This window comes from Alexandromys fortis, unplaced genomic scaffold (assembly GCF_014885135.2).
Source record: "Alexandromys fortis isolate MF-2015 unplaced genomic scaffold, M_Fortis_MF-2015_v1.1 scaffold_6, whole genome shotgun sequence".
Taxonomy (NCBI): domain Eukaryota; kingdom Metazoa; phylum Chordata; class Mammalia; order Rodentia; family Cricetidae; genus Alexandromys; species Alexandromys fortis.
Genome location: NW_026067902.1, coordinates 8,368,883 through 8,381,495, shown reverse-complemented (window position 1 = coordinate 8,381,495; position 12,613 = coordinate 8,368,883). Strand labels below are relative to the sequence as shown.

The 12,613-nt window shown below is 53.2% G+C and overlaps 1 protein-coding gene across 3 annotated transcripts in view; it reads right to left on the bottom strand.

Moving 5' to 3' along the window:
• The window catches only part of Siglec1 (sialic acid binding Ig like lectin 1), a 19,843-nt gene extending 7,230 nt beyond the window's left edge, over positions 1-12,613 (bottom strand). The window contains exons 1-14 of one of the 3 annotated variants that reach the window (XM_050134203.1): positions 12,138-12,613; positions 11,965-12,040; positions 11,402-11,761; positions 10,845-11,141; positions 9,874-10,140; positions 9,372-9,626; positions 7,416-7,715; positions 6,493-6,750; positions 4,623-4,943; positions 4,054-4,311; positions 3,416-3,718; positions 1,097-1,357; positions 683-994; positions 12-263 (exon numbers count right to left, since the gene is read on the bottom strand). In XM_050134203.1, the coding sequence (XP_049990160.1) occupies positions 12-263; positions 683-994; positions 1,097-1,357; positions 3,416-3,718; positions 4,054-4,311; positions 4,623-4,943; positions 6,493-6,750; positions 7,416-7,715; positions 9,372-9,626; positions 9,874-10,140; positions 10,845-11,141; positions 11,402-11,761; positions 11,965-12,013 (3,493 nt within the window). In that variant the 5' untranslated portion in view covers positions 12,014-12,040; positions 12,138-12,613. The remainder of the gene's footprint in view (positions 1-11; positions 264-682; positions 995-1,096; positions 1,358-3,415; positions 3,719-4,053; positions 4,312-4,622; positions 4,944-6,492; positions 6,751-7,415; positions 7,716-9,371; positions 9,627-9,873; positions 10,141-10,844; positions 11,142-11,401; positions 11,762-11,964; positions 12,041-12,137) is intronic. The other 2 variants (XM_050134204.1, XM_050134202.1) reach the window with 2 other exon arrangements.

Here is a 12,613-nt window from a genome sequence, read left to right as displayed (position 1 = left end):
GCCAGACTCACAGAGGACATCCAGGGTGACAGGTCTGGAGAGGTGAGGTGCCTGGCCAGGGAGTCCCACACCGCAGCGGTAGGAGGTGGCATCTATGACTGTGACATTGGGCAGGGAGATGGAACGGGCACCAGGGAGTTGTTGCCCACCCTTGTACCATGTGTAGCTGAGCGGGGCCTGCTTGGCAGTCCACACCAAGCAGGTCAGGTTGACCTGCTGACCTTCCTGCACAGTGGCATTGGGCCACGCCTGCACGCGCACAGCTGGGGAAAGGAGGAAGTCACAAGTGAGTGTCTTAGAGCTGTGTGAAACAAGCCATTATCTCCACATGGCCCAGGCAGCTGTTACTGAGAGACACTTCAGGCTGCCCAGGAACTGCTGCTAAAGGGGTCCATAGGTTGAACCTGGGGGTCCTGAGTAGAGTTCTTCAAAGTCCAGACGGTCCCAAGCCCCTCCCTGTCTCTGGCTATGGGTGAATGGGTGAAAAGGGCTCCCTGGACAGCTGTGGTCTCTCTTGAGATGTCTTTTCTGGTTAGTTTTATGCACCGGGCACCAGTTTTTAAACAAGGCCTTTCATGTACCCCAAGTCCAGAAACTATACCCCTAATTAGCAGAGGGTTGGGGCTCGGGCTTATGCTCCTAGGCTAGAACCTCCTGCATCCCCTCGTCTCTCCACACTGACCCTGGGCATCGAAGTCGGCTGTAGCAGAGGCCTGACCCAGCGTGTTGGTGGCCTCACAGGTGTAGGGGCCATCATCCTCCAGCCCCGTAAAGTTGATCTCCAGACGCAGTTCATTGGTGCTCACAGTCACACGCAGCCGGGAATCACTGCTCGCCAGTTCCTCTGAGCCTCGTTGGGTGGAGGCCACGAGGCGGTTCCGGCGAAGGAGCCGCAGCTGAGCTGGAGGGTCGCTGCGGACATTGCAGACCAGGAGGCCGAGTCGTGTAGGGCCTGCGCCTAGCAGGGCACTGAGTGTGGCCTGGCGTGGGGTGTCTACATCAGATAAGGAGGGTCAGGATGTGTCTAGGTTGTCCCTCATGCAAGGTCTGTTGTGGAACACCTCCCTTCCCCCACGTGAGTGGAAAACAGCCTTACAGGATACATGGAGGCTGACAGGGGCAGCCAGGCTGGCAGTAGCTGTGTCTGGAGCCTGAGCTTGGCAGTGGTAGGCACCAGCTTGCTTCAGACTTATGGCCGCAATGCGGAGTGTAGATGAGGTTGAACTTAGGAGAGGTTGGCCATCCTGATACCACTGGAAGGAGGTCCCCTCGGGGATCCCTGTGGGCACCTGGCAGCTCAGGACCACAGCCTGGCCCTCCTGGAGCTCAGGTGACGGTGAAACCTGGACCCAGGCTCCTGCAGGAGAAAATGGGGTAGATGAGCGCTTGCCACAGTCCCTCCCGTTGTTTGGTTCTGTTTGTGTCTCCAGAAGAGTGAAGCACCCCAGGCCTGTGTCTACAGCTGCTGAAGGCTCCCTCAGGTCCGGATCCTCGTCTTCCCTGCCCCTTGCCTGAAATGTGCCTTGTCCTGGCCCTTACTTCTTACCACCTGGAGTACAGGTTTCTGGTTTTTTTTTTTTTTCCTTTGGTATGAGTTGGTTGGTCTTTTGGTTTGATTTTTTTGAGACGGAGTCTTACTCTGTAGCACCGGGCTAACTTAGAACTCACTGTGTAGCCCAGGCTGGCCTTGGATTTATGATGACCTTTGCTTCAGCCTCCTGAGGGTGGAGATTAACCATAAGCTGCATTTGAATTTTGGGTTTTGTTCTGTCGATCATTCTCACCTGTGGCAGGTGAGCCGCGGCAGAATGGAGTTGATATGCTCTACAGCCAGGACCTGGCACAGCACCTACATGTGTTGGCCCTAAGAAAGGATGGTTTGACCACAAAGCGCTGCCTGAGGAGGGGTGGCTCATGCGGGGCCACTGAACTGTTTGTCAGCTGCATTCCCCAGGAGTAGCCCAGGGCTTGAAGGGAAGGTTGACAACAGCTGGTTTTTCCCACCCTTCTCTGGCCAAGTCCTTCACCCACGATGTAGGTCCTGACAGCCCAGAGAGTGGGGAGTGGGCACAGAGGAATCAGGGGTCAGACGGTGAGGAGGAGAGACACTAGAGCCGTGACGGAAGCCAAGGCCAGGGTTAAACTAGCCCACGGTCAGCAGGGCAGCTACTTCAGGATCTCCCATGATCCTCAGTCTCTGCCTAACATATGGATGAATAAGTTAGGGGGCTGGAGAGGTGGCTCAGAGATCAAGAGCACTGGCTGCCCTTCCAGAGGTCCTGCGTTCAATTCCCAGCAATCACATAGTGGCTCACAACCATCTATGATGAGATCTGGTGCCCTCTTCTAATATGCAGGCATACATGCAGGCAGAACACTGTACATAGCAAATAAAATATTTTTTAAAAAAGCTGTGCAGTGGTGACATGCACCTTAAAAAAAAAAAGAGGTAGAATCAAAACAAACGTCCCAACTATCACCACTTCACATTCTGAGAGAAGGACGTGTGTCTCCTTGGCCCGGGCCTTATGGGTATCACCTTTCCTTTTTCCTGTTATATTTTATGGACTTTTTATATTGTTTTCTTGAGACATATGCACCCCAGGCTGACTTTAAATTTGCTCTCTCCTTGCCTCTGCCTCCTGAAATATCTGACTTACAGGGGCTTGCTACTTTGGATACCTGTTCTAGGAGACTTTCTATAAAGAATATATATGTGTATATATGTATACATATATGTAATATATATGAATATACAGGAGACTTTCTATGAAGAATATATATGTGTAATATATATGAATATACAGGAGACTTTCTATGGAGAGTATATATGCATATGTGCATACATATATGCAACATAAATGCATATATCACACACATGTGCATATATAGTATATGCATATGTGTTTATACATATGTGAATAAAGAAGATAAATATATTATTTGTATAATATATATATAGTCATATGTATAACATGCATTACTGGATTTTATATGAAAATGTTTAAGTGAAGCAAAATTACATTACAAAATAAGCTGCATTAGAAAACTCTCTAGCCAGCTGGGCATGGTAGCTCACATCTGTAATCTTAGCCCTGAGGAAGCTGAGGAAGGAAGGAAAAGTGAAAAAGGAGGGAAACTGGAAGAAAAACCAAAGGGANAGTAAGGGAGGGAGGGAGGGAGGGAGGGAGGGAGGGAGGGAGGGAGGGCGGGCGGGTAGGCTCCAGCCGAAACAAGCCACCTGTGCGGTTACCTTACAGGCACTGCAGTTAGTGCAGGTGGGAATAGTGAACACCAAGGGAGACCTTGTGAAGCCTCCAGCCTGCACACGTCTGCATGGAACTCACAGTATGGTGTCTGGCTGGAGCAGTTCTGGATCTCAGGGTTCACCCGAGGTCAGAGGGCTGACACTCACCTCTGACCTGGAAGAAGAGTGAACTGTTGGCTGATCCGAGAGCATTGGTGGCCTTGCAGTGGTAGTTTCCAGAGTCCTCAAGACCTAGTTCTTGAATCTCTAGCTGCAGGGAGTTGGCTGTGGCCTTGGCCTGGATTCTGCCATGGGAGGGACGCTGGGGTTCCAAGGTGGTGGCCAGGAGATGCTCCTCACGGAATAGAGACAGGTGAGCCAGGGGACGGCTGTCCACAGTGCAGATAAACACAGCCATGTGGCCCTGACTCACATCCAGGAGAGCTGACAGCTTTGGAGGGTCCGGGGCATCTGCATGAACAGGAATCGGGGTAGCTACTCAGGCAATTCTAGCCAACCTCACTACATTCTAGCTATCACTCTGTGCTCTGTCCTCTTGGACATACTCCATAGCCCATCTGGTCATTCCAAGCTGGCCTTTATCTCCTCAGGTCCCAAGCCCAACCCTAACCGCCCCCCCATCCCTCCACCCTCCAGGTCCCTCCACCCCCCAGGTCCCTCCACCCCCCAGGTCCCTTTGCCCTCTAGGCTCCTCCATTCTTCAGGCCCCTTCACAGTCTTTGCCCTTTAGCACACAGCCCGACCCTTCTGCCCTCCAAGCTGTGATGCCCTCCGTTATCACCCACACAGCACACTTAGGACCACAGGAGCTGAGAGCAGAGCCCCGTCCTCAGTGAGGAGGCGGCAGGCGTAGATGGCAGCATCGGTTCTGGCCACGGGCTGCAGCCTTATAGTCTCCAGTGGTCCCTCGGTCCACAGCACCCCATTCCGGAACCAGGAGAAGTTGGCAGGGCTGACAGAAACTTCCTGGCTCACATTGCAAGTTAGGTTGGCCTCTGTGCCCTCACGCAGTGTGTCCGCCGGCGAGATGACCAGGACAGTGGCTGGAGGATAGGCAGAGAGACTTGCTGGGGACAGGCCTCTCTCTGGTTAGCCTCACTTAAAGCCCACCCTGACCCAGGCTCGCTTTCCAACCTTAAATAGGGAAGGGTGGAGAGGAAAGCCAATAAGATGTGGGGGCGTAGAGGGTCATGGAAAAGGGGTGAGCCTCGAAGTTCCAGGATGTAGAAGGACACTGAAGCTCCCTCTGCTTCCGGCCATTGTAGACAGAGGTCGTTTTGCCCGGTCAGTTTGCTCAATGCGGGGGTAGTGTGAGCTCAGGTTATGGCTCCCTCAGTCCTCCTCTGCTCCTTACCCTTAGCATTGAAGGTGGCTGAGGCAGAGGAGTTGCCCAGGGTGTTGCTGGCCTCGCACAGGTACATGCCCTCGTCCTCGAATACTGGGTTCTGGATCTCCACACGTAGTGAGTTGGAGGCTCTACGGACCTTTGTGCGTGAGGAGCAGCTCCCACACCCCGATGGAAGAGAAGTGGCCACAACGTGGCCCTTGTGGAGAAGCTGCAGATGAGCTGGGGGGTCGCTGTCTACGTGGCACACGAGGAGGCCACGCCGGCTAGCCCCAACACCAGAGGTATCCAAATCCAGCCTGGCAGTGAATGTGGGCTTTCTTGGGGGGTCTGTGGAGTGGAAGAGCAATCGGCACTCACTTCATGGCTAGGTGAGGGCCCCAGGTCTACTTTAGCCTGGCTAGGCCCCAAGAAGCACACCAAGCAATCACACATAGCTATGTAGAGTGGGCACAGCTCAAGGGTTCCCAGACGGCATTGGCATTCATCTGTGCTCCTCATCTACCGCTGAACTGAGTCTTCCCAGAAGGGGAGCCATTTTCCAGCTGGGATCAAGGTGTTGTGTTATCAGCCACCCCACATGTCCCATCTACCTCTGAAGCAGAATACCCTCAGATAAGTCCCCACGACACTGCTGTCTACACCCACTCCTGTCGCTAGACAATACCTCAGAGTTCATCTCACCTCCATTCCTTCCCCAGCCTAGACCCCGACATACTGGATAACACCTAAGACGGCCTCCCTAGCTTCGCTGCTGTTTCGGCAGTTTTGATGTTGAAGGGTGTTGACTTGATGGCTCTAGAACCATCGAGAAGATGAACCCATGGGCACGGTGTGGGGTTTCTAGGTTAAATTAATTGAGGTGTTATGATCCACCTTAAAGGCGGGTGGCATCCTTCCATCAGCCAGGGTCCCAGCCTGAATAAAAAGGAGAAAGTGCCGGGCAGTGGTGGCACACGCCTTGAATCCCGGCACTCGGGAGGCAGAGGCAGGCGGATCTCTGTGAGTCTGAGGCCAGCCTGGTCTGCAAGAGCTGGTTCCAGGACAGGCTCCAAAGCCACAGAGAAACCCTGTCTCGAAAAACCAGAGAGAGAGAGAGAGAGAGAGAGAGAGAGAGAGAGAGAGAGAGAGAGAGANGGACAGGCTCCAAAGCCACAGAGAAACCCTGTCTCGAAAAACCAGAGAGAGAGAGAGAGAGAGAGAGAGAGAGAGAGAGAGAGAGAGAGAGAGAGAGAACTGAGCATCAACCTCTGCCTTCCTCTGCTTCCTGACTGCAGAACGGCTGCCTCCACGCTCAAGCTGGAAGTCAGAAAAAGCCCTCCCCTTCTTTGTGTTGTCTTGTGCAGCAGCCAGAGGAGTCACTAAGTGATTCTAGAGTTGAACTCAGGGCCTTGTACATGCTAAGCGAGTGCTAAAAAATGGTTCCGTTCTAGAGATTTCTCAAAACACGTGGCCAAAAGACAGCTAGCAGACCAGTCTCCCACATAATCTCATGCACCCGCTGGGGGAGGCCCTAAAGTGTGACCCTGGGGTTCATATGGAGCATCAATCTTGGGGGTCACAGAGGAGCTGGTCAGTCTGTGGGACACATGCACATCTTTTTGGAAAAGGTGATATCTGATTCCTGAGGGTGGGACAAGCTGGGACCTAGAGCCATGGTATATTTTAGGAGCAAAGGCTGGGTCTGGACGTCAGAACTTAGGGATCTAAGATCTGCCTCGTCCCCCCCAACTTCCAGCCCAGGTTGATAGGGTCCATTGTGGAGAGGCCTATGAACATTCTCTGATGTGGACCTAGGGTCAGGAGACTATGAAAGGGTGTGGCTGTTGGGGTTCCAGTGGGATAATCTCACATCGTGGGTGGTGGCCAGACAACTCACAAAGCACAGTGAGGACGGCGGGCTGGGAGGGGCCGCTGGTGCTGGGGCCAGTCTGTGCCACACAGTAGTAGGAGCCAGCATCTGTGCTGGAGGCTGCAGGAAGCAGAAGGTCGCTGCTGGATCCCTGGAGAAGTAGCGCTCCGTTCAGGTACCAGGAGAAGCGAGCGTCAGATGCTGGGCTCAGGCCGCTCCTGCAGCTCAGAGTCACGGCCTGCCCTTCCACCACCTGTGCTGAAGGACTGATGAGGAGCCGAGCCACTGGAGGAGGGGGACAGAGAATAGGCTTGGGTAAGCTGTGAGAGCCCTGGCCCTTGGTGCAGCTCTGCAGGAAGCCCTCTGGACATCTCTCTTCACACGCCGAGGTGGGCTTTGTGGCCTCAGATATCAGTTCAAATGTACTGAAGCCAGGGTTACCTCAAGACAGGCTTATGGCACCTGGACTGAGGGCTAGGAACGTAGCTCAGTTGACAAAGCACTTGCCTAGCGTGGCTGAAGGCCAGGGCTCAGTCCCCAGTACTGCATAACCAGATGTGGTGGGGAGAAAAAACAGCAAAAATCTGGCTTGAAGGATCAGCTATGCCTCCCAGGGCCTTGGAAGGAAGAACGAACAATGTGTGCTCCAACAACTGGTGAATTCTACTTCTCTATCTCCCACATCTAATGCCTAACAAAGATCCTGACCCCAAAGCTAAAGAAATAAAAAATAAATGGATGTCTATAAAAGATCCTCCAAGTACAGAGTCAGAGATATGGGAGAGAAATAATTTGATCAACTACGTTTCCCTTTTTTGCCTTCTCTTCCAGAAATCTCTAAGGCTGGAGTGACTATACGAGACCAGATCTTCCGTGGGACCTAGCTCGAGAGTTTGGTCTCTCCTTGAACACCCTCCACTGGTCCTCCCTGCAGTGCGTGCCCACATTACCGTTAGCATGGAAGTGCAGGCTGGAAGTTGCACTTCCAAGGGAGTTGGTGGCTGCACATGCGTAGTCCCCACTGTCAGCCGGCTGCAGGTCTCGGATCTCTAGGCGCAGGGAGTTGGGGGCGGAGGACATGCTGAAGCGAGGACTGAGGTCATTTTCTCCAGAGCTGGAGGCCAGCGTGAGGCCTCCGTGTGAGAGCACCAGTGTGGCCAGGGGCTCACTGACCACAGAGCAGTGGAAGATGCCCACGAGCCCGGCCTGTGTCTCCAGGAAAGTAGTCAAGACTGGAGCAAGGGGTGGATCTGTGTGGGAACCAGAGGTGGCTTGTCATTCTCAGACAGATCACTTCCTGAATCCCCTGTGGTAGCCTATGCGTTCCCTCTGCCCCCACAGAGCCCTGGAACAGAATGGTCTCAGACCCTCTTGAGCACTTCTGAATATACTTTACCTTCTGGATGGGCAAATCTGTTAGCCTGGTTAGCCCTCATGCCCACACTGCAAATGGAGGTCAGGGCTCCAAATTAGGTTCTCACTTTGTAACCAGGCTGGTCCCAAACTGGTGATCCCTCTGCCTCAGCAGCCTCCCCAGGCTAAATTACAGTGGTGTACTGTCATGCCTGGCCAGTGTCTCATTTTAAAGATGAGAAAGCTGGAACAGTCCAGGCAGAGGGTAGCCTTCGCCAAGCGATCAAAGGGACCATTAATGCAACATGTACAAACTGGCCCTTAGTGTCTCCCAGTGAGTGAGACACCTGTGGCCTTCCCAGTCAAACACATCTCAGGCAATTAAAAACTGAGGGGTAGCCTCCAAGAAGGATGGGGAAGGGTCAAGGACTGCCCATAAAGTCTAGAACCAGCAGCCCAGTTTCTGGTGTGGTTCTGGCATAAGGGTCATGTTCAGGGGAATCTTGGGAAATGCGCCCTGACTAGGTGTGGCGTAAACAGACCTTACACACGCAAAACTGCAGGCACATACATACAGACGATTGTCCACTTACTATTGCTCCACTCAGGATTTTTCACCTTTATGGTGCTGTGAAAGTCAGTATAAACTGTGCTTTGAGCGTTGTCCTTTGCCTAGGCTAGTGGATTACAGCGTGACCCTCTCTCATGCTACTGGATGGTCAGCCATATACTGTGCCCAGCCTAAGAGAGCCACTGGCATTCTGGTGTATTGTGCTATCAGCAGGCTTCGGATGCTGGCATTCGGTGACTTCACGGGCTAGTTGGCACTTAATTGTGAGCTAGGCGTGTGTTAACTGGCTTGACCCAAGCGAGGCTAGCATGAGGCTGATGCACACATGTTTCCAGCTGACTGAACTAAACTCAGGCCTTTGGAACCTGGATGTAGCGGATGCCTCTTCAACTTTGATTTTTTTTTCTTTTTGTGACAGGATCTCACTCTGCAAACCTGGCTAGCTCAGAACTCATAGATATCCACTCGCCTCTGCATTCTGAGTTCTGGGGTTAAAGGTGCGAGGAAAGTTCTTTGTGGTATAGCCCTATCCTAATTCTAGGTGCACCTGTAGGAAGGTATGTAAGTAACATGTGTACATGTGTACAGAGGGATAATGATATATGTATGTATATGCACATATGTGCACATGTATGTGTATGGGATAAACAGTACAAGCCAGGTGCACATGCAGAGACAGGGTACAGTGCCTGCAACATGAGGTCAACAGGCAGAGACTCTAGACTAAAGGTATATGTTGAATGTTTCCTACAACTTTTCATGAGGTTGAACTCTTTTCTAAATAAAACGCTTGTAAACATAGGAGGAGACGTGTGTAGGGATGCAGAGCTAGGCACAGGCTTATCCCCATTTGGCTGCCTAGTCCACATCTGGGTCAAGGGTGATGATACTATGTCAGGGACCCCAGGTTTCTTGCAGGAACTCCATCCACCCTTTGGACCTCCTCCGATGATGTCTGCTGCCCCACAGCTTGGCCACGTACATCTGACCACCACACTCACGGGGCCAGAGCGCTCACGGCCCTGGGTGTTCTGCACCTCACAGAAATAGAAGCCGGTATTGGCCCTGGTGACGGCAGGCAGGTGCAAGGTGGGAGAGTGGGCATCTTCCAGGAGAATGTTGTTTTTGTACCAGCTGTAGTGGAGCTCCTGGGGTGCCTCTTTGGGGCTGGTACAGTCCAGTGTCACTGTCTCGTTTTCCAAGACGGGCCCCGCTGGGCTCCTCTTGATCTCTATCACTGCAAACGGCATGGAACGCACCCTTAGAGTTCTGGCTATTGGTCAGCTTCAACCTCTACATGTTATACTGACACCCACCCCCACCCCATACAGGAAGAGCCTCCTCCAGTCACTCATTCCCAGGGCCCTCCTGACTTGTCCCCTGTGAGAAGGCATTGTCATGGGTATGCAAGCCTCTGGTACTGTCCTATCTATCACCAGGTCCCCTCAGCTCTCTAGCTAGATCCAGCCTCAGCCAGAACTTACTAAAAACATGAAGGCTGACTGGGGGTGAAACCATAGAGCCCACATCATTTGTTGCTTGGCAGGTGTAGACCCCAGAATCATTCCAGGCTGCCGAGGAGAGCCGCAGCACACGGCCACCGGCTGGGAGGCTCACTCCATCCTTGGTCCACAGCACAGAACTGACGTCAGGATAGCTGCTGTTCACTTGACAGGTCAGTGTAACTAGATCCCCTGGAAGGATATTCTTTCCTGAGGAGCTGAGGAGGATCTCCACACCTTTGGGGGCATCTGCAAAGCATGATGGGATGTCAGGTGCGGCACGTGAGAACGGCGGGGTGTTCGGCATACTTCTGCTCTAAGGGAGACCGGAAGCCCAGGGCCATCTGTTCCCCCCACCTCTAACACACTCCAGCCTCCCTCCTTTTCCAATGAGACTCTGAGAAAGTGGACTTGGCCTATGTGAGGCCATCAGTGGCTGCCACTGTGTGGCTATCAGTGGCCTATGTGTTCTAACTTTCTCCACATTCTGTGTGGGGATGATTGACATAGATCAGGTCATGAGCGCTCTACTTGCCTTGGTGACTTGTAGTAGCTATCAGAAAGGGAATAGCCACTTCATTTCAGGGGGTCAAAGACAGCCAACATTGGTTCTCAGAAAAATTTATAAGCAAGGGGCTAAGAATCCTGCCACCCCCATCATGTGTGCATGCATGTGCGTGTGGTGGTCACAGATATGGGGTGCACGCATATGCACACATATGGAGGCCAGAGGTCAGCCTTGAATGCTGCCCTCCTGGTGCTGTCTACCTTACTTCTTCATGCAGAGTCTTTCATTGACCTAGAACTTGCCAGGTAGGCTAGCTGTCTGGCCAGCACACCCCAGAGATCCATGCGTCTCTGCCTCCCTGGTACGGGGATGATAGGCATGGGCTGTTAGGACCCAGAGGGAGCCACAGAAATAGTGTTCCATGACAGGGCTGGGACACACTCACGCTGCACTTGGAGGTAGATCTCTTTCTGACTGCTGAGCTTGGCCAGTGAGAACCGACAGCGTAGGGCTCGGCCGTGGTCCTGCCAGGATAGGGGTATATGCAGGGTCTCCTGGTGACTGACGCCAGTGGGCTCAAGACTCTGGTGACTGAAGGTCACAGAATGAGAAGGGTCCTGGCCTTCCCACCACAGGCTGGCCTTCTTCTGTAGGCACAGGTAGGGCGTAGAACAGTTGAAGTTCGCCTCCATGCCCTCACGTAGCTCCTTTGGGGCCTTAATAGTGGGAGCGCTGGGGTCCTCTGAGAACAAAGACAGGAATTCTCAGGGCTAGGCTACATCACCCAGAACCCCAAAAAAAGGGTGAGCTTGGTCAGGGGGGCCTCAAGGGAAGGAGAATTTTTGGTGATCACCAGCCCCACAATGTTACAGAGAGAAACAGTGTTAAGCCAAGACCAGAGCAGGAGCTGAGGCTGAAGACCTCGGTAAGGTCCAAGCCAAAGGCCAGGGTGGCACAGTAGCCTGGGAGTCCCCGAGAGTGGTCAGTCCTCAGCCTCCTCACTTGTCACGGTGACCTTGGTGCCTCTGACATCTGACCAGCGGTTGACATCACTGATCTCAAAGCGGAAGTTGTAGTTGCCGGAGTCCTCAAGCTTCAGGTCTTTGAGTAACAGGTCGCACACCTTGTGATCCATGTTCCCCATCAGCTCAGTGCGGCCCCTGAAGCGCTCATCCACCTGGGTGGGGTCCCTCGAGTGGCTCACCACCTGTCGCTTGCCTGAGTAGTCGTAGTACCAGATGGCTGTGATGCCATCGGGCACCTCTACACTGGCCGGGAAGCTGAAGATGCAGGGGATGAGCAGGCAAGACCCCTTCAAGCCCTGCACATCCTTGGGACTGGAGACACCCCAAGTGGTCTGGCCTGGAGGCAGGTAGGAGAAGAACAGAAGAGAGGGCCTGAATGTACTTCAGAGCCCTGTCACCTGCCCAAGAAGGGGTGCTCCAGACAGTGCACCCCCAGCAAGGACCTCTCAGTCCCCCAGGAATGGGATGTGCTCAGCCATATCTGGCTGCTGTGCCGGGTCCCCAGAAGCCAGACCTTGTCACTAGATCTGTGCAACTTACCTGCTGAGAAGACAGAGGCCAGTAGGAGCAGTGGGAAGAGGACACACATCACCAGTCCTCAGCTGAACTCGGGTACCTAAGAGAGCAGTGTGACCAGCTGGGCGGGCACCCAGAAGCCTCTTAGGAACACCCTGGGGACACTTTGGTCCCAGAGGCTGCAGGTTTTATCTCACCTGCTATGTGGGCCAACCCAACAAGGAAGGCAGGGTTCCTATGGACTCCTGGGGCAGCCACCAGCAGGGAGCCAGAAGCCTGAGTTCCTGGTGCAGGGAGTGACTAGAAATGCCCTCACTTGGTGGCAGTGTCCCAGAAAGTCTTCTGTGTTCCTTGACTCCACCCCCTGAGGACTCAGCCTCAAGGCAGGAGAACAGTTGCCTCTCTTTTTTTACTTCTCCCTGGCCCCTCCCTATTACCCAAACCAAGAGTTCACAGACCCAGTGACGCATTCCAGTGAACCCAGAAAGCACAGTGGACTTACTTGAGGATTTGTCTCCTACCTCCCGTCTTACCAGCTACAGGTCAGAATGTATCTTACTGAACTTCCCAAAATGCTGAGGCTGCTTGCTTGTTTGTAGATAAAGTTCTCAACCCCATAGCTCAGGATGCTCTCAGACTCATAGAATGCTTCTTTGGCCTCCTGATAACTGGC